Source organism: Camelus ferus, chromosome 5 (assembly GCF_009834535.1).
Source record: "Camelus ferus isolate YT-003-E chromosome 5, BCGSAC_Cfer_1.0, whole genome shotgun sequence".
Classification (NCBI taxonomy): domain Eukaryota; kingdom Metazoa; phylum Chordata; class Mammalia; order Artiodactyla; family Camelidae; genus Camelus; species Camelus ferus.
The window spans coordinates 77267776-77289030 of record NC_045700.1 but is presented as its reverse complement, the minus strand read 5'-3'; the positions used below and the strand labels follow the sequence as shown (position 1 = coordinate 77289030).

The following is a 21255-nucleotide window of genomic DNA, read 5'->3' as shown; positions in this document are numbered from 1 at the left end:
GAGCAACATCATTAGCCACCTGGAAAATGTCATTCAGAACCACAATCAGGTACCACTTTATCTCCACTTGGATTGTATTATTCAAAAAGATGGTAGTAGTAAGTGTTGACAAGGATGTGGAGAAATTTGGATCCTTATACACTGCTGGTGGAAACATAAATGGTGCAGCCACTTTGGGAACCTGTTTGGCAGTGCCTCAAAAAGTAAATCATGAGGTTACCATTTGACTAGCAAATCTACTCCTAGGTATATACCCAAGAGAAATAAAAACATATGTCCAAACTAAAATGTGTACATACACACATACACACACACACACAAACACATGAATTTGTATACAAATGTTCGTAACAGCATTATTCATCAGAACTGCAAATTGGAAACAACCTAGATGTTTATCAACAGATAAATGGATAAACAAAATACAATATATCCATACAATGAAATATTTTTCATCAAGCAAAAGAATGAAATACTGATACATGCTACAATATGGATGAAATTTGGAAACATTCTAAGTGAAAGAAGCCAGTCACAAAGGACCACCTATCAAATGGTTCCATTTATATGAAATGTTAAAATAGGAAAATCTATAGAGACATAAAGTAGATTCGTTTTTGCCTAATCTAAGGCAAAATTGCCCTACCCAAGGAGGGAAACTTGAGGAGATGAGGAGGGGCTGCTAATGTGTGCAAGTTTCTTCTTGATGTAATGAAAATATAAAATTGATTGTGTTGATGGTTGCACAACTTGATGAATATATTAAAAACAATTGAACTGTATACTTTAAATAAGTGAATTTTATGTGAATTATATTACAATGTGACTGAAGATCTATCTTTATCTATCTATCTATCTATCTATCTATCTATCTATCTATCTATCTATGTAATCTAATTTATGGGGGAAAAAAAAAGACAGAGGCCAAGGGAAATGATGTGATTTTATCCAAAGTGAGATCTCAGTTCTCTGAACCCAGTGGTCACTTTCCACTGTATCACACCAATTCTTTTCTCTCTCTCCTTTTAAAATCTCTCAGGTAGATTTGATAAGATAGTGGCATAAATATCTTGAGCCCTTCTCTTTATTACATGTAGATTATCCTTAACCTTTTAGGGACTTCATGTATTTATCTGTCAAGTGAAGATAACATTTTTCTGCCCTCCCTACATCATAGAGATATCAGAGGCTCATAAGAAAGGAGAAAGCAGTCTGAAAAGTATAAGGTTTTAGTATGTTAGAAGGTTTTCCATTCCCTCTGGCTGTCCCTTCATGCCATGCACATCTCAAAAGGGAAGTATTTTCTCCAACAAAATTGCATAAAGATAATTGTTAAGTGACTTGTGAATTCAGTTATAAAACATACCATAACATATTCCCTAAGGATGTAATAACTTTATGAATTTATGTATGTCAGTTGGTGATACATTGATCAATACAGGGCTTTTTAAAATTTATTTTTTCATCAAATTTTGACCATCCAATGTCACTGTCAAGCAAACAGCTCTGTTGTATTTCCTTTTTCTGAAATCACAAACCTTTTATAGAAAGAAAAACATATTCAATTAAAATTAGCAGGGGAGGATGTAGTTCAGTGGTAGAACATGTGCTTAGCATGCATGAGGTCCTGGGTTCAATCCCCAGTTACCTCCATTAAAAATAAATAAATAACCTAATTACTCCCCCTAAAAATAGTAACCAAATAAATATTTAAGAATTAAACCGCATACTTCCATCAAATATATTATTTTTCTTTCCTCATCATAACTGATAATTTGATATTATATTTGACTGTCTTAAAATATCACATTTATGTAGCTATCTAACGTTTATTACAGAACTACATCACTAACTTTTGGTAATGTGAAGATAATATTTTATTTCATTTTTTTACTTCTGCCTTTTTTCCCAGTTGTTGCACACTTCCCCCTGATATACATCTTTTAATATCTGCTGATTGTAGGCACTTATGCCTCGTTGGGACCTAGCATTACTTTTATTACCCTGGGTAATACAATTTTGATTGTAGAAAGCTCATTTTAGGATGAGCTCAGAGAACAGAGTAAACTGTTATATTAAAGACTTTGAAAAGACTGCAATGAATACAAAAGGGCTGTGGTAAACAATCTTTAGGAGATCATCCATCCCAAGTGCATAGTCCTGATTTCTCATGTTTCATTCATAGCCGAGCGTTGAAAGGATGAATGGAGCCACTCCTGATTAATTTTGCTTTGCATTGGGGGGAAGCTAGAAAAATCAGATATTCGTTTCCTTTATTTATTTTCTTCTTTATACTATAATAAGCATTTAGTTCTTCAGCAATATTGATTTTTCGATTGGGTGTTGCATATAATTTTACAATTTGCTCTATCACTTATTAGATATTACACATCCTGTTTGTAGGGGAATGTGTCTGGAATAGACTGCTGTGGGCTGCCGAGGACAGCTTGCTGATTTGTTGTTTGGATGAACCAACACATACCATATATTATATTTGGAAGCAAACCACTGAAGACCAGCAACAGTTTCTACCCAATTTATAACACCTTTGGGAGGACAGTTTCTCAGTAGATAATGCTTATACCTCAGAAAACTATTTATTATGAATGCTCTGGGTGCAGACAAAGGAAATGTTTTCAGTACACATACCGTCTAGCTTCTTGGAGTTAACTAAGAAAAATGTCTAAGGGAGACTTAGAGGGGATTTGTTTTGGTAAATTTTTTAGATCACAAATGTTAGGATGGTGCTGTGAAATCCATTTGTCTTGAGAAATGCAAAAATTTTGAAAGAATAATTAGAATTTAGGCCATAGAAATTATGTTCAAATCTAAATATATTATTCATAAATTTGTTTAGCATTTGTAACAATCTCCAACGCAGCCTCAAGGTTAAGTAAAGTTTTCCAGAGAGAGGTTTTGCTGATGTATAAAATATGATTAAACTCATCAAAAATACATATACACACACACGTGCTCATGCACACATACACACATACAAAGGAGGAAAGCACACGTGCAAATTTTACAGTGGTTTTCTTGCAATGATGGGATGACATTTTAATATTTCTAGGCTTGTCAAATTTCTATAATAAACATGTACAACATCTAAAATCAGAAAAAGTTATAGCAAATTCCATTTTAATGTAGCTATCGAAACATACATTCAGTTGGGAAGTAAGAGGCTTGGCATCATATTTTTAAGTGCTAAATAAAAAGACATAGAAGAGCATTGCCACTAAGGTACAGATTAAAACCCACTGGCATATGGGCCATGCTTATTTGCCATTGAATTTGGTGATTCTTCCTTCTTTATATCTTAAAATCCCTATGCTTGCAGCAAGAATATGCATTTGTAATAAGCCTTCCTTTGCCCCTCAGAAAGGAGCATGTAGCCCTTAGCTATTCCCAAAGATGCTAAGGGATGAAGTCCCACCTTTCTTAACAAATGGCTTACCAAGCAGTGCCCTTGCTCTTCTGGGTTCCACAGGGCCCTAAAAGCTATGTTATATGCTCTTTTCTGGATAAAATTCTGAAACCTATCACTAGTTATAAATAATGTTCACTCTGGTTTATCATCAGGGTTGCTACTGCCTTACTCAAAACAAACAAATTTGAAGTTGAAACAGCTCAATAACTAGGTTTTGGTGAAGGTGTATCTCTTCTCTGCAAACTCACAGCTAATAACCTTCTCATATAATTGGGAACACCCATGGTCCTAATACGGATATTCTCTACAGGTAATAATTCAATAGATCTACAAAAACAAACAAATAAAAATCACACAGTCTGTAAAAAAGATAGGGGGTATATATCTAATGGGAAAGAAATATTTCAAAGGACATCTTAGACAATGTGAACCTGTTAGTGGTGGACTTTATCACAAAGTGGACCTCAAAGGCTTTGTTTTTGTATTCGATTTCAACAATAACAAAATGTGTGAAATTCTACACTGAATATATCCAACATATATGTATATGTGTGGTAGACACATAACACACACACATACTCATAATTTATGTCATTAAATATATGAGAAGAAAATGAGTGGTGGTTAAGAATATAGTGTCTGGAGTCAGCCTGGTAGGGGTTCAGATCCTCTTTCACTTACTGTTTAGCTTTGAGGGTGATTTACTTAACCTCTTTGTGCCTCAGTTTCTTTTCTTGTAAAATAAGAACTATTAGTGGATCTAACATCATACGATTAGCGGGAGGATTAAATGGTTCTTTGCATGTAAACATTACCATATAGCAAACATGTGCTTTTGAAAGTTCCGTCATCTTTTGATGACCACAATGAGATTCATATTTTTATCTCTGAGACTGGGATGTTACATCGGGATGTTGGAACGTGGAGAGTGTGTTCTCTGCCTTTACAGGATCTACTAGGAATATACTGGAAACCGAGACTTGGGAAACTCAAGAGGAAATTGAGAGTGGGAGTCTGGTGAGTGAGCACTGGAAGTCAGGCAGTCGTACCCCACTGCAGGGTACAGTCTACAAAAGCAAGCAAAGGGGAAACAAGTGATGGAAACCATCAAGTGGTAGAAATACGATCTGTACTTCGGAGTTTTGTTTCCTTTTCTTCTGTCTTCATGTGCATTTCATTATTTTTATATAAAATGGAAGCTACATGATTTATGCTGCCTGAGCTAAATAAAAATTACAAAAACATATACAACATATTGAAGTTTAGAATACTTTGTGCCTGTATTTCTTGGTGCTGTACAGCAGATCTACACTTGTACCCATCATACCCTAATTAAGGTTCATCGATCACTGTGTGGTAGCTAGCACAGTTGGGGCATCATTACTGAGAAAAACTCAGAAAACTCTTCAGAACTTATGTGAAAATCCAATTCCTTTGAAGTAGCCCAGTCCATAGAAGACCTCAGATATGTCTTTGTTTTAAAACCATGAATTATTTTCAAATTTCAACTTTATTTTTTACTTTTTACTTTTCACAAAGCCCAACTCTGCTGTTTTGGAGGGTGGGTTCATTGTATATTTTTTATTTGTCTTTTTTTGGGAATGGCTTGTTGTGCATTTGAAGTAACATCATTATTTATTCATCGTTCTAAGTAACACTTAAAGTGTTCGATTCATTTTGCAGACTTGACTGTTTACTGGCAGCTACTGGCAGAGGGAAGTTTGGGTCACAGACATGGCATTTGTGCATTTGTTGGCACACACCATTGTACAGACCATGTCACAAATACTAGTCCTGTTTAACTATAATTGTGCTTCTAAATTGTGTGAAAGTTTTTAAAAAGTGTGAAATTTTCTTTCTTGATTGACTGGTGGATAAATACATAAAAGAAGGAAATAACAAAATCAAATTCAAATTTGGACATAGATTTGCTGAAAATGTCAGCATTTTTCTCTTGAATTTATGGGAGTGGAAAGAGGTGTGTTTCCCCAGATCAGGAGCTGTATATTTTGCTCTCTTTCTGGAAAAGTTTTCTGAGCAAATGAAAGTATTAAACGAAAGAGGGGTGTCTTTACTCTTCCTTCAGACCACACCCATCTATACACACAGGAAGTGTTCTGGCTGTTTTCAGAGGCGACAACATTGTTTCTTGGTGGAGAAGAGGCAATTTGAAGGAGGCAGCATCCTAACCACAGAAGTCTTGGAACTAAAAAGGTTTTCTCATAAAGCCTTACATTCAACAAAACCCTGGGATTTTCTAGATTAGACCTATTTTCTGTGTGTGTGTGTGTGTGTGTGTATGTGTGTGTGTGTGCATTATTTTTTCATTCTCTCCATGAGTAAACTCACATTAGTAGCTAGTCCTAATTACGGTAACCACATTTACAGTTCTAAGGCAGGAGAGCAAAGGAAATCAATATAAAGAAAACACCCTGGGGGGACACCGAATGGACTCTGTAGTTCACTAAAATTTTGTGACTAATCAGCATCTTCCTGTCTAGCTATCCCACATCCATCCCTAACTGATCTTCTTTTTACTGAGTCAAAAACAATTGGAAACTTTCCAATTGCAACACAATCTTTTTGTTCAATTGCTGACCAGTAGTAGCTCTAAAAAGAAATCATTTCTAAATTTTAAGACTCAGAGTTGTCTGAATTTTCCCTATTAAACTCATAACCCAAAGTACTGAAGTCAGCAGGACCTAATGCCTAATTCGCTTACGCATACGGTGAAATCCAGTGCCAAGGATCATCCTCGGCCATTGCCCCACTTCAAATATTCATGATGCGTCACAGTCCAAGATGCATTAAAGGTGGGAATGGTGCCAGCAACACACAGTCTTCCTAGTGACAAGGAGCCTTCTCAGATCAAAGGAGCAAGATGTTAAAGACTTCAAACTAAACTGTCTTTGTAAGAGACGCTCACAAAAGGAATGCCAAATCCCATACCCTGTTTCAGCCTCGGAACATCAATGAAATAAAGGAAAAAAATAGACGCTCATTCATTTTCTCTTCTGACTCTTTTTACTGAAACTACTTTGCTTTTCTCCTTTCTTAGCATTGCAGTCAAACACAGGGATGTTATCCACTAAAACTGGAAAACATTATTAATGCTTTCAAAGACAAAATGAATGAGTACCGAGGAGTTAACAGCAGTTAGGCCAGTATGAGTTTGCTAATGGAACCTGAGTGGCATGCTGAGAATAACACGAGAGCAAAGTTAAAATGGTCACAGGAGCTATAAAGTGCACGTTATGAAGCAAATACACACAAAAATTTAAGTTGTCCCTTTATGTCATTTGTCACCCAGCTGCACCTGCTCCTACACTTGTCCTCCCTTCCTTGATCTATCTTGGCACCCTGGAAATGTTAGGCATGTAGCCAATTTCATACCCAGCCATTCTGATGATTCAAACTACTATCGACTTGCTTTTTTCTTGTATTAAATCAAGTATCAACCCCAGGGCTCTGAACTACTTCTGACTGACAGGACCAAGAGAAAGTTCTAGGCTAATTACTTCTTAGGACTTTGTTCCCAGTGCAAAGAGTTACTACTGACCTACTTTGGACTTGCTGAAATAATTTATCAGGTAAGATAATTAAGGGAATATAAAGCTGTTTCAAAAACCAAGCAAGTAACAGAAATATTTGTTGAAATCCTAAGTTAGTATTCCCAGTGCTATCAGATGAGGCTTTAGGACTTTGCGATGAGTCAATTTTATTATGTTTGACTTATAAACCCTTCTTTTTCTCTATAAATTATACTTGGCAGGATGTATTTGAGAGTCTCTTTGATGTATAAATGTATTAGTTTTGACTTTTTTTCAGTCTAGATATAAAGAGAAACAATCTTTTAAGCCCTTCTCTTCTTCTTCTCTTACTCCGCCCCCGTAAACAGGCACACACATCCCTTTGCACAGGTACCCCCCTTATCTCTGAAGCCCATCCTAAATAAAGGGATGCCTCGAGAGCAGAGTGGACGTGTCTGTGGTGAGGACCACTTACCATGTGGACTTTTCACTCTCTCGAAAGCTTAATCCTTTCCTACACATAGGTAAATATTTAGAACTGAAGAACCTTTTGTAGCAATGGTTTTTCTTTCCTATTGAGAAAATCTGACCATTTTCTGATTTCTGCAGGCTTGATGTTCTCCATAAGAAGAAGAAAAAGGCAAGAGAAAAACCTTGAAAGGAAGTCATAGAACGTAAGGGAGGGGTGCGTATGAACTTATAAGCCATCTGTTTTTCTCAAACTAAAGGCATTAAAAAATTATGTCATTCAGATGATGGTTTAATCAATGTCATCCTCTAATTATTATTTTTTTTTCCTTTCCCTCCACTCCCCTTCCCCCTTTTATTTATTTATTTTCTTCCCTGCTTCCTTCTTCTTAACTCAAAACTCATTAACTCTGAAAACAAGGTCAGCTGATTGTGTACTGGCTTTTTAATTCTAATAAAGTTTTATCTTCATTTAGAAAATACCTGAACAAATTTGAGTAACTGGATTTAGTCCTTGTGGTAAAATGTAAAATATTAATTTCTCAGGCTAGGGATAAGGAAAAACTCGGGAATTAATTTTTCACATTCGTTTCAATATTGCAGTTACAATAATAACATTATTCCTCAGCAGTGTTTATTCACATCTTGTTATTACTTCATAATGCAGGGTTGAGGAAATTGCATGCATAAAATTGTCGTTTAGTTAGTGTCAAAGGAAAAAATAAAACTGAACACTGACTTGTACTCTTTGTTTCCACCCAGCATGTGCAGTGCTTTATGTCTGTGAGAGGACCTGGCCGTGGTTTCATCCAAAATCAATAGCACATCAAGCTCCCCTGATGCAGTTGACTAGTACTAGGCTCAGATCACTCCCCTATTGCCTCCTGTCTTACTTTATAGCCTCTTTCATTCCATGCCTATTTAATTTCATTTATTGCTCTATTCTTGTGTCCTTCAGCTGTTTCCGATCTGCCCTTCATGCTCATAACTAAATACAATATGTTAACATACAAAGGTATTTATGTAAATGAAAATCAATACGCTTATCATTTCTGCACCATTCCTCCTTGCTTACATTGGACATTTTAAGTACATTTTATTTAAAGGCTAACAACTCTTCATTCTTGCCTGGGAAGTGGAATGATCTTCTTGGCTCCCTGCCCCCTGCAGCCCTCCCTCTAATCTTCACAGCCATGGCCGCTTAGCCCCATCTGGAGGTTCAGCCTTAGTCTGCATTTTGGAACTAATCTTGTCTCTAGGTTGGGGGCGTACAAGATGTCCTAGCCAAAAGCTAACTGATTCAGCATCCAGTCAGCCTTGCTGCTGGCTTCATTCTGACCTTGTAATTCATTTCCGAGAGCCAGGGACTTGTCCCAGCCCCTGGTAACCAAAGCCTGGTTTTCTACATCAGTTCCAGTAAGTGGAGTCTATCCAATCTTTCCTGCTTCCATCCCTGATTGATACTCAGTTCTCTTGATAACTGAGGTTCTGCCTTGTCCTCTTCTTGTTCCCTTTGTAACTGAACTTCTTTTCCTAACTCCAGTTGTCTTGGCTGTCGAGTCTTTCTGATGCCACTTACCTTCATCTCCTTGAACTGCCCACTTTGTACCATGGATCTGAACTTCTGCTAGAATACCAGGAGTGACACTGCCATCCTGGATTAGCCCACTGCCTGCTGCAGGCACCTCTCTCGTCACCAGCTCTAACCCCGCAGGTCTCCAGGCACTGGATCTAAGCTGCTTGCAATCTGGCCACCTCATTATTCCAGACATGACAGGAAAGAAATATTTTAATTGCATCTCTGGTTGAATTGTTATGCTAACATTCTCTAGTTACTGTCACCTCATCTCTTCATCTCAGCCCTGCCACTTAAACACTTTAAAACTCAGTTTCCTCTTTGTAAAATGATCATAATAGAATCTACAATTAGGGTTATTTTGAGGATAATTCACCAAAAAAAAGAATGGACCAAGCCTATAGTAAGAAATTAGTAATTTTTAGCTGCTATTATTATCTCATTTCTTAAATCTTTAAATCTTTAACGTGTAAAATGAACCTATGTCACTTAAAGGTGAAGAGATGAGAATGGGGAATGGAAAATTCTTAAGAAAAAATTAGGGAGCCTGTGAATTTTTTTTTAAGTAGAATAGCTGACAGCAAGATCATTAGCAGCATTAAAAATCACGGTGAACTACAGACGTGGTCGCCAGCAAACATTCAGAACAAGGTATTTTAAGGATACATTTCCCGTCAATGTGTCTTAATTTACAATGACTACGACTAGACAGAGCCCTAAAGCATTCAGGGGGCAGAAGTCAGTCATTTATTTGAGACCAGTATTTATACAATCATCTGGGAACTTTTAGAGAAATAAAATTTTAAGCCCTACTTCTCTGAAGTTCTGACTCATTAATTTTGGGATGGAACTAAAGAACTGGTATGTTTAAAAAATTCCCAAAGTAATCCTGCTGGTCAGCCGGGTTTGGGAGCCAGAAATTCATCAGCCAGCAGGATGCCCAGGATGCTCTTAAGAAAATACACGTCTGTTTACCTCAAGATGGTCAAACCAGTGCACAGACTCCCTGACTTGGCTCCCAGCTGCTCATTGGCTAGAAACGTTTGACAGGTATGGAAACTCAACTGCTGCCTGCTTTTAATAACGGGTGGCTGTTTCTCCTGGCTAGTCAATAGCAGTGTTTACCGGTAAGGATTCAGTTAGTTTACCCTAAGAGCCCCAGTTTTCCCAGTTGAAATCCTCAACTTAATCTGCGTTCAAAAATATTTTAAAATATTTTAAGTGCAGATTGTTTCAGTCTTGCCAAAATTACCTTGCTTTAGTTTTTTTCTTCCTGTTCCTTAGATGAATTGCCCCTCCACCCACAAAAGTTTGATCAAAATGATTGTGTTTTTTATGCCCAATTTTACTGAGATAGAATTGACATGTAATATTGTAAAAGTTTAAAGTGAACAACATGTTGATACACTTATATATTGCAACATGATAACCACCATAGAGTTAGCTAAGACCTCCATCACCTCACATAATTATCTTTTTTTTTTTTTTGGTGGTGAGAACATTGAAGATTTACTCCCTTACCTACTTTGATCAAAATGATTGTTACTGTTCTAGACATAGTCTGCATATTGAAAAAAATCAAAGGGTACCTGGCTGTTTTCCTGACAGGTATGTGTATAAAAGTTAGAGAGAGAGAGAGAGAGGGACAATGAGAAAGAGAGACTGCCTCTTTCAATTATCACACCATACAAAGACCCTTGTGTTGCTCACCTGGGGTATGAGTCAGGGTGTAACCAATGTGGTTGCCCTAAAAAGCTAACATTTTGGGACCCATTCAGAATAATGAATATTATTCATTATCTGTTCAGCATATCTTTATAGCAGAAGCTAGTATTGCTTGAGTGAAGGGAGAAGTTGATCCTAGAGGGTCAGAGATCATTCCTTGCTCTTCCTTCTTCCCAATTCAGCTATAAGCACGCACAAGCATATCCTTCAGTGAAATCTAGGCAGTTACCCAGAGCCACCATCTTAGAAGCAGATTAACAACTGAACAACTATTCATTCAAAGCATGGTTCCTTGACCATGCTTTTTGAGAGATGTTCTGGTAAATATGACTTTTCTCTCCATCTCTTAACACTGACAGTATCTGGGGGGTGCTCAGCGATATCTTGTTGTACCTTGTCAAGTAATGCCCTGGGCAGCTGCTTGTCTGGCCCAACACTTAGTTCAGATGCAGAAATTCCTTGCTGTTATTGTAGCCCTCATGTTTTCCTTCTTGAGAACTGGATTAAAAAAAATGCTGAAAGTGTCTTTTTTTAGGAAACAACTGATAGAATAAAAATAAATTAATTATTGTCATTATTTTGTTTAAAAGAATAAAATGGCACATTACCAGACATCCTCGGCATCTTCATCACATTCTGCACCAAACTGACAAATATCACAGGTGGATGTCTCCTTTTGACTGGTTTCTCCCGAGCCTTCATGGACTGTAGGACAGAAGAAAGCAAACAAAAAGAATTCAGGTAAATGTGTATAATACCAATAATGCTAACACTATTATTTTATATTAAAGCTACTAGTTTTCCAGTGGACTTGTTTGCTATTAAGGCTTATTACATTGTCATATTCAACTCCTTTCTTCCCTAAATTTGAAGAAAACTAACAATAATATGTTAGGGCATTGGTATGTAGTGAACAATTATTTTTATAAGCAAAATTAAAAAAAAAAGGAGAGTTTACTGGATTTATTAAAGGTATTTGGCTAACAGACCATACGAAAGAGTTTTTTAATGAAAAGATTTAGATTATTACTTGCCTGGATGAAAAATCTAGTGTCTATAAAAATCTAGTGTCTATAAATGAGTGGTTTCTCATATAGTTTTTTTCATTCAGAGGCTTTTATACATAACTTAAAAGAATTAGGTGGGCAGCTTTGCCTTATCAGATATATGTTTCCTCCTCACAAAATGTTAAGTACTTATAAGGAAAAATATATTAATTATAAGTTTATAGAAAATATCTTTTAATTGGTTTGTAATTTTTTTTTTGCACTGTACACAAATGTTGCACAGAGCCCATCATAGTGATTTCTTCTATGAGGGTTATGAACACATATCTCATTTAAAAAGTATATAATATCATTGATGATGATTATTGATATTTGTTTTTTTATACCCATAAATTATAGGTGTAAAAATATGCTATGTATAACCTAATTATAAAATTAATCTTTCAAAATCAGGAAATGATAGTGTAAATCAAGAAAAAAAATACTAGTGTTTGAGTTCAAGAAATAAAAATCTGAGCTATAATTTTGAGATAATAGATTACTTTTTACCCAATTAAAAAATACGTAGTTGAAAGCAAAAATAGTTTTGCTTATAGATAAGAAATTGCAACAGCTAACTACTGCACAGGTAATCTTATTCCATGGACAGATTATATACTTAAAACATATGTTTACATTAAAAGAATTCTTAAAAAGCACACTTCTGCAAAAAGCTATGCATTTTCAATAGAAAAAAAAATGAGCACTTAAGTATGACATTGGTTCCTAGCAGTAAGATAACATTTTAACAAAAGACATAATTTGTTAACATGCACCCTGAATCGAATAAATTCAACCTTTCTTATTTTGTTTTCATATATTTTCATCATTTGTTCTTTATTAGTAAGAGAGTTTGTAATATTTACAAAAAGAAATATCTGTATTCCTCGATTTTCCCATTTACTGCTGTGCAGATTGGTGATTTGATTTGGCAAAAAGAAAAAGAACAAGAAGACATCTCTGAGTTCTCTGTTTTATACTTTTTCCAGGAAAGTTAGATTTCTCCCTTTCTAAAGCAACATTTTTTACTCCTGTACTTGATGGTTTATGTTATACTTGAAAAAAAAAAAAAAAAGAATTAAAACAGATCAATTTCAGTTGCAAAAGTATTGATGGTATAGTTTTAAAATTGGAAGTGAAAAAAAAAAAAAAGGTGTTTCTCCCCAGGAAGAAGAAGGAATTTTAGATTCTGATAAAATAGACAGTAATTATTATCCACTCTATTACTTTAATAGAGGCAAGACCATTAGAGGGGACTGTGGGGGTAAGAAGGAAGCTGGGGCCTCACCTCAGGGGAGACTGCACAGCTGAGGTCCATCTCTTTATTACTTTCTTATTATTAATGCAACACAGAAGCTGCTAATGGGAGAGAGCCTTTTAGTGTTAGCAAGATTAGCAGCCTCTAGACAAAAGCTTCCCATCACTCAGGAAACACACTAACACAACGGGAGGTCCTTAATGAACAGTTAGAGCCACTTATGAGCAGCCCATCTTCTTTTGCGTAGAGATCCTTGGTCAGGGATCTCCTGGAAGTAATCCAGGGGGTGAATTGGGCTAACTCAGCAAAACTAATAATATTTCTACTGGAAGTCACATTACATTTCTATCAAAGGGCAGTTATATGTAGACGCGAGATGTTTGGAAATTCTCCCATACGGAGAAGTATGTCCAAAAGGAGCAGTAGCAATATCTCTATCAGTAAACATTCTGGGAATAGAATGACTTTATGTGAAGCTATCTTCAATGAAAAATAAAGTAAAATCTTTCCATATTGCCTGAAGCACAGATTCGCATCTTTGTAATAAACAAATTAGTACACAGCTTTCATTTAACCTTATAGACCAACGATTCTTAAATAGGGTTGGGCTCAGAAGCTCTGGTAGATTTGTTTTGTTGATTTATATACTGTTTTTAGCATAAAAGCCCTGGGAAATCCTAAGAGGTTCTAAGTTTGGAGGCTTGAGGCTTGGCTATGTAAACTCTCAGAAACACATCCCTGAGTAAGAATCTCTACCCTAAACAACACTGGGAAGACTTCATCTGTCCCAAGCATCCTCTGCAAGCCATGTCTAGCACAGGGCTTCTGTCACTTCAGAGTGCACGGGAAACACCTGGCAGTTTTGTTAAAATCAAGGTTCTGATTCAGCAAGTGTGAGGAGGTGCCTGAGGTTCTAAATTTCTTACAAGCTCCCAGAAGCCGATGCTGCTGGTCCCCAGACCACGTTTTGAGTAGTTTCCAGTATAGCACTGTGTTTTTCAAACCACACTTCACAATTTATTAGTAGATAGTGAAATGGAGTTAGTAGGACACTATCAGCACTTTTGTAAACATGAAGCAGAATATACTAGAGCAGAAAACACAGAGTGCATCTTACTTAGCAAGTTCGGTTTTATTTTCTAATGCTGTTTTAGTTATACATATGTACACCCATCCAGGATTGCAATGTAAATTTCATTTCTTACTAAAGGTCACAGCCACAAAAGCTTGAAAACCACTGATTTAGCACATGCTAGATGCTCGGCAAATGTGTGTTGAGTGGGATGTTTCCTTTTTCCTGTTCTTGTTATAGTCTCAGAAATAGGCAGGATCAGTGCTTAATTATTTGCATTCACCCACCGATTATACAGAAATAAAATTCATTCATCCTGAAGTATTATTTTAATCATGCCTTTGCACTTTAAGCCTTTTATTTTGAGCTGTGAAGTAAGAGAATTATTTCTCTTTATTCTATAAAAATTTAGGTTTCAGCATGTGATTGAGGGAAATTTGAGGGGCAAGAGAGGTGGAGCTCTTGAAAGCACATTATACCTAATATGCTACCCTATAGTTAAAACTGATTTAATTAATTCCTTTAAGAAGATTCTGGATTGGAGCATTATGAGAGGTGATCAGGGTGGGGAATATAGCTCAGTGGTAAAGCGTGTGCTTGGTGTGCACGAGGTCCTGGGTTTAATCCTCAGCGTGTCTGCTAAGTGGGAGGAAAAAGAGATGCTCAAATTACCTCTCTCTGAACTATCCCTGCACTGGTGGTTTCATCTGGGAAATGGTGACCAAAATTCCTTTATATTGACCTTGTTCTGGCCCAATTCAGGTCTTCACAGTGGATGTGCCCGCAGGACCCAGTTTTCTTCCTAACTCGCTGTAATGTCTCCTGGACCTCTTACAATATTCCTAACCTGTGTTATACTATTTCTGAAAACGTGGTGAATATGATGTTCAAATCCATAGTTATTCAGTGTCATTTATTTGGTCAAAAATTCCAGTAAAATCTACATTCAGTGAGGTGCTCAGATCTTAGGCATATCTTTCAATCAACTTTGAGGAATGGATACCAAGAGAAGGACAACTCCATCATCGCCGAGTGCTCCCTCACGCCCCTTCCCAGCCGTTTCCCTGCCACCACTCTGTCTCTACACAAGGCAGATCAGCAACCTGATCTCTGTCACCACAGACGAACTATTCTAGAACATCACATAAGTGGAAGCATACAATACTGCAATTACTGTGTTCAGCTTCTTTCATTTGGCATCATAGTTTTTAAGATTAATTCAGGCAGTTGCCTGTATCAGTAGTTTATTTCTTTTTATTGCTTGTTATTCAATTGAGTGAATATATCATAGCTTATTTATCCATGTTCTTGTTGAAGGACATCTGGTTGTTTCCAGTTACTGGCTGGAAACAATAACTGAGTATCTATGAATAAAGCTGTTGTAAATATTCTTGTAAAAGACTTTTTTGTGCACATGTCTTTCTCCTGGACAAATACCTAGCAGTGGGATTCTGATGCCCCACCAGCTTTATTTTGCTTATTGTTTCTATCTTTTTAACTTTCAACCTGTTTGTTAACTTATGTCTAAAGTGCGTTTCTTATAAACAATACATAGTTGGATCTTGCTTTTTTATTTAGTATGAATATGTCAGAATTTAATCAGGGTATTTAGTCCATTTATTTTAACGTAGTTAATTGATATGTTTGGTTTCAAGTTTACCAACTTGGTGTTTGATTCATACTTGGCCAATCTTCTTGTTTTCCTCTGTTCCCTTTATTGTCTTTTTTTTTTTCTTCAGGTGAATCAGATTCTACTATATTTATTTCATCTTATCTCTTCTAATAATTTTTTTGGTTATACTTTTTGGGTTTTTATTTTGGTGGCTGCTTTAAGGATTAGAATATACAACTTTAAATGATACTAATCCATGCTTCATGAGCAATTTTAAAAACTGTATAACAATATATTTTTAATTATGATAGTCCACTCTTTGCATTCTTACTGTCATATGTCATACTTCTACCTATGCTATAAAAACTAATGTTCCTTTTAAAAAATCAGTTTTACTTTAAACAGCCATCCTACTCTGATTTCAAAGGCAAAAAGCCAGAGATGTCAGTACTAAAGGAGACTCCTGTCTATCATCATTAAATGATTATTTGACTTCTGACCGGCATCTGCTCTAAGTTTTCAAGACTTATCTGTAGTCTCACATTCTCCATCAAAGGCACTATTGGCATAGGACACTTATAGTAGATTGAATTATTTTCTCAGTAAAAGGATTATGTGTTCTGCTCCACAGCCAAATGACTTGAAGTTCCATGACATCGCTGATGGACTTATGACTTGCTTTTGCCATTGAAATGTCAGTGGAAGTAAGAAGCTATATAAAAGCCAACATGTAGATTTCTACATTCTTGTTCATTCCCTTTGCATAAAAAGGACACAGTCCAGAATAGGAGCTATTTCTTCAACTAATCCCAGAATGAGAAAACAGATTGACCACAGCCATGGGAGCAGGAATTATGTCATGGATGCTGTAAACCTCTGAGGTTTTGAGGTCATTTGCAAGTATAGCTTTACCTAGTGAAAGATGGCTAATAAAATATGAATTAATGTTATTAATAAATTCTAAGGAAACATTTTCACATCATTCTTCACACCTCAGATTTTGGTAGCATTACTTATCTACACAACCCTAGATCTGCTTTTAATTTTCTCCAAATCTACCTTCATACTTTTCACTATTTCTTTTCTATACCAGCGTATATTCTACAATAGTTAAAGCATGTTTCTTCCATTATATTTTCATTTTTTCCCAACATAACCCAGTCTATGCTTGGTTCCCATTTTCTTCATGTGGCTCTAGCACATGGCTTTGGCAGATATATTAACTGTCCCATTTAAATTAGGCATAGTGTATACATTAAACATAGTATAGATATGCATAAATAGAAACCTCCATGTGCATCAAGTCTGAAATAAAGGAGGTGGTCCCTGAAACAATCCGATTGTATCAACAGAAAAAATGAGACATCTAAGCTTAATTAAGATTCTTGGATACTGGTTCTATATTCATTTAAATTATTACAAAGTTGAAAAAAATTTACACAAATTTTACACAGACCTTAATCTGAAGTTTTCAGAGTTTAGAGTATATTTTTTCCTTTGTATTTTAAAGTCAATATCATTCTAGTAGTTGGTGTTTTTTGTTTTTGTTTTTTAAATCGGTAAGATGACAAAGTAATTCTAGGTAGGTATGTATTTTTTTCTGCTTTATTTACATAGATAAAGGATTTGTCAGTGATATCATTCAGTCCATCTGTTGTAACTAGAATTACTTCGATTATCAAATTATAAACAGCAGTTTTTCTTTCTGAATAACTTGCATAAATTCCTATCTCATTATCACCAAAAGCTGGACTTTGAGTTTATCGTCCAATGATGGAAACATTTCACTTAAAGAATAGAAAGAAAATTTTAAATCAAAACTCTCCATTCTGTTCTTCAATTGGTACGACTTGTCTGTTGCACCTTTGTATGCCCCGTTTACGTCTCACATGCCTCTCCCACACGTACGTTGAATGTAAATGATTGAAGCTGCTGACAGCTCCTAGAGGCTCAGACAAGTCTGAGCTGCTGTTTTTGAGCCATGGTCTTGTACTCTTTTACCAACATTTCCCTAGAAACCTCGACACAACTTAAAAGGAAAATAAGAATAAGAAATCCTTTCTCTTTATTCATATTGTAATGTGAGGATATTTGTCATATGAATAATAATTACACTGTTACATCATATTATTGAAATGCTAAAACAAGAGAAGTAGCATTCTGGTCTGCTGTTTACAAAACTAACACAGATTAATTCTGTATGTGTATCAGTGCCATAATGCAGTAAGATGTGTTCATTATCTTGGTTTCTTTTTAATTAAAAGAAGTACAAATCCACTGATAATTTTAAGTTTTTAAATGATTTAAATGCCAAAAAAAAAAAAAACAACTAAAGAAAGGGTGAAATTATACTTATGCATAATGGTTTAAAATTCTAAAGACCTGTTGAAAAGTCTAGGAACCAAGTTCATAACTGAGCAAATGAAATTTTATATTAAACACTCAAAAGAAGAGATCATTACAGAAAATTTAATTTTTCATAATTAGGCTAGTTTGCTAGAGCTTGACAAAGCTTCTTTAGAAATCACATATAATTTATCGTCTGCACAACTAAAAATAATTTAAGAGATTAATACAATGCTACTGTGTTGAGGCACAATTCTATTGTCATCATTTAAGTCTGATTTCACTCAGTCCTATCTGAATTAGAACTGAAGATAGTTGATTAGAAAAAAGAAAAAAGAGAATGAAGTAAGGAAAGAAGGATGGAAAGAAAGAAGAAACAAGTCTTATTCACCTTGATATCACACATGGCAGAATTCATCAGAGCAAGTTACTACGTCAGATTTCATGAAACTCTATCATATTAATCATATGATAATTATACGCAAAAATACTTGTATTAGCCTCAGTATAATTAATTTGTATTATTTTATGTAATTCATATACATAATTAAAATTTTTTCCTCATTAAATGCTTAAAAGGTGAGAAATTTATTTTTTATTGGTAAATGATGAACATTGACTTGGGCTGCATGAGCTGCTGTCAAACAAGATGGGTACCAAGTTCCAATTAGAGGAACTAAGAAAAGATTAAAAGTTAGTAAATGGAAATAGTAAATGTAGGTGATATCTTTGCACAGATTTGCTGATGAGGAGAACAGAGAATGAGGCATTAATTGGAAAAGGATGTAGGGTGAGGAAACGGGTTTTTATGGAAGGATGAAGGTGAGGCATGAAGGTAATACTGAGAGAAATGATGGAGCAGAAAGGAACAAATTTATGCAGGAGAGAAGGGATAATCACAGAAGCAATGTCCTTGAGAAGGGATGAGTTTACACACAGGGGTAGCGGTTGGTCTTAGCGGTACAAACATGTCTTCTACTCTAGGAGGGCTGTTGGAGTATGTGGGTACAGATGCAGAAAGGAGGTGACACTGGAAAGGGAAGGATGAAATAGATCTCCCCTGGTTGTATTTATTGCCTGTACCAAACTTGTACTGAAAAGAAAGGTCACCAGTTGCGAGGATGTGATGAGAGGAGAGAAGGTGTAAAATAACACAGGAGAGTGAACGTAATGAAGAAAGACCAACATTGTTCTAAGTTTTTTTTTTTTAACACTAATTTGTTGCTTTCCAACTTTGTGTTTAATTCTTACTGTTAGCAAATCTCTGGTGAATAAAGATAAAGCTTTATTAACTTGTACCTTGGCATGTCATTAGTACATGACTTTTGGTGTTGATAACTTAAATTTTGTGAGTTTCATTTGAATCACCAAATAAAGACTAAATTTTTCCATCAATATCTTGCAGTAACCTATAATGAAAAAGAATATGCTAAGGAATATATGTATGCATATGTATGACTAAAACATCATGCTGTACACCAGAAATTGACACAACATTGTAAACTGACTACACTTCAATTAAAAAAAAAAAGACTAAATTGCCAATAGAGTCAACTCTAACCTACTTAATGTTTGTTTTGGTAGAGGGGCTTTGCAATCTGGTGACAACTTACATGTCATGTCTCTCCTATTTTCCCATCACCACCACAGTTCTAGTTCAGATCCTCAGCCTACTTGCTTAGACTTCTAACTCCCCGATCTCTGCACTTGCAAACTTGCCTCTCTGAAATACGTCTCCCATGTATCTCATTAAAATGCAAATCGGATCATGCCATTTAAAATTGAAAATGACATTCAGTAATCCAAAGGCAGTTATGTGTTCAGGCCTAACGCTAGGAGCGCTGGATTTGAGTTGCCCAGATCTTTCCTGATCCCAGATTTCCTATTTGTAAAATGAGATGCCCGCTCTGCTTAGCTCACTGGCTGTGGTGAAGATTAAACAGGAAGATGTGTGAAAGTGCTTTGCACCCTCTTAATTGCTCCTCCACCCTAAGGTGTTAACACTAAGAAAGTGTTAAAATTGAAGTCAAGTCATTATTTTATTCCAAGTAAGAAGGGTCTTTGAAGGAAGTCCAAGACTGAGCATCACACATGTGAATTTTTGGCCCTTGAGGGTGGCCTTATAATGATATTGAAGTTGATGTCTTGGAGGCAGCAGGGAATAAGAATCACAAAACATAACAAAATGAGAAATAAAAATGTTGAGAAACTTAGAGAGGAAGTCTTGCACCAAAACATCCTCACTTAGTTTCTTACATTAAGGGGTAGAAGGATTCAGGGGGGAGCAGGTAAGAGGTGGATGAGAAATCTTCACTAGACAGCCTCAGAAATTGTCCACAGAGCTCTAGGCTCTGTGTTCTAGTACAGTGGTCTTGGAACAAAGAAAGAACGAAAGTGATAATTTCTTTTCTTATTGATGAAGACAAGGATAAAATAAGAACTCAATCTTTCTTTTTTTCTATTTGTCTGCTATGGGCATTGGTTTTCACCGTAAACCTGAGAAACATATGCCAAATCTAAAGGAGACTGAAAAATAAGATTTATAAAGATCAAAACTTGTTTAAATGTATAACTTATGGATATAAGTAGGCCAATGAAATAAAAGAGCAGCAGTAATAATGAAGCCGATTTTAAGAGGTCAGGGCATTTTATACACTTGGTAGTTGTAGCAATAATTTTTCTGAATTGTCTATAATATTTCCAACCTATTTTTGCTATTGAAGGTCCAGTTCCTAATTTCTGGAATCACAATAACCAAGATAATTGGAAGAGAGTCAGGGCTGGAATTCAGTGTTTGTGATTAGTTTCCGTCTTCTGTTAGATATGACCACACTCCTGGTCCACCCCAGCCTGTGCTATATTGAGAGATCCTGTTTATCTCTACAAGTTCCCTCTGCCTATTGGCTCCAGTTGATGGAGTTTGGTTACTTTTGTGATTCCCTTTTCCAATTACAGTTGCCTCTCTAACTCTGGTTTCATCTCTAACTTATTGCCTACGCCCTCGTACCTTTGAAGACTTTTCTTGTGATGCTGCATCTTGGAATCGGCCCTCACTAGCACCAAGTAAGGCTGGCCCCACTATCCTCAACTTCACTCCCTCCCAGAAAAAGAGCTTTCACCTACATTACTTCAAGTCAACATAAACAAAGGGAAGCAAGATGAAAAAAAAAAATGTATACTCAAAAGTGAGAATTA

The 21255-nt window shown here is 35.9% G+C and overlaps 1 protein-coding gene across 1 annotated transcript in view; it reads right to left on the bottom strand.

The window, feature by feature from the left end:
• TMEFF2 (transmembrane protein with EGF like and two follistatin like domains 2) overlaps positions 1-21255 on the bottom strand; it is a 223558-nt gene that overhangs the window by 93091 nt on the left and 109212 nt on the right. The window contains exon 5 of the mRNA XM_006186808.3: positions 11335-11431. Within this exon, the coding sequence (XP_006186870.1) occupies positions 11335-11431 (97 nt within the window). The remainder of the gene's footprint in view (positions 1-11334; positions 11432-21255) is intronic.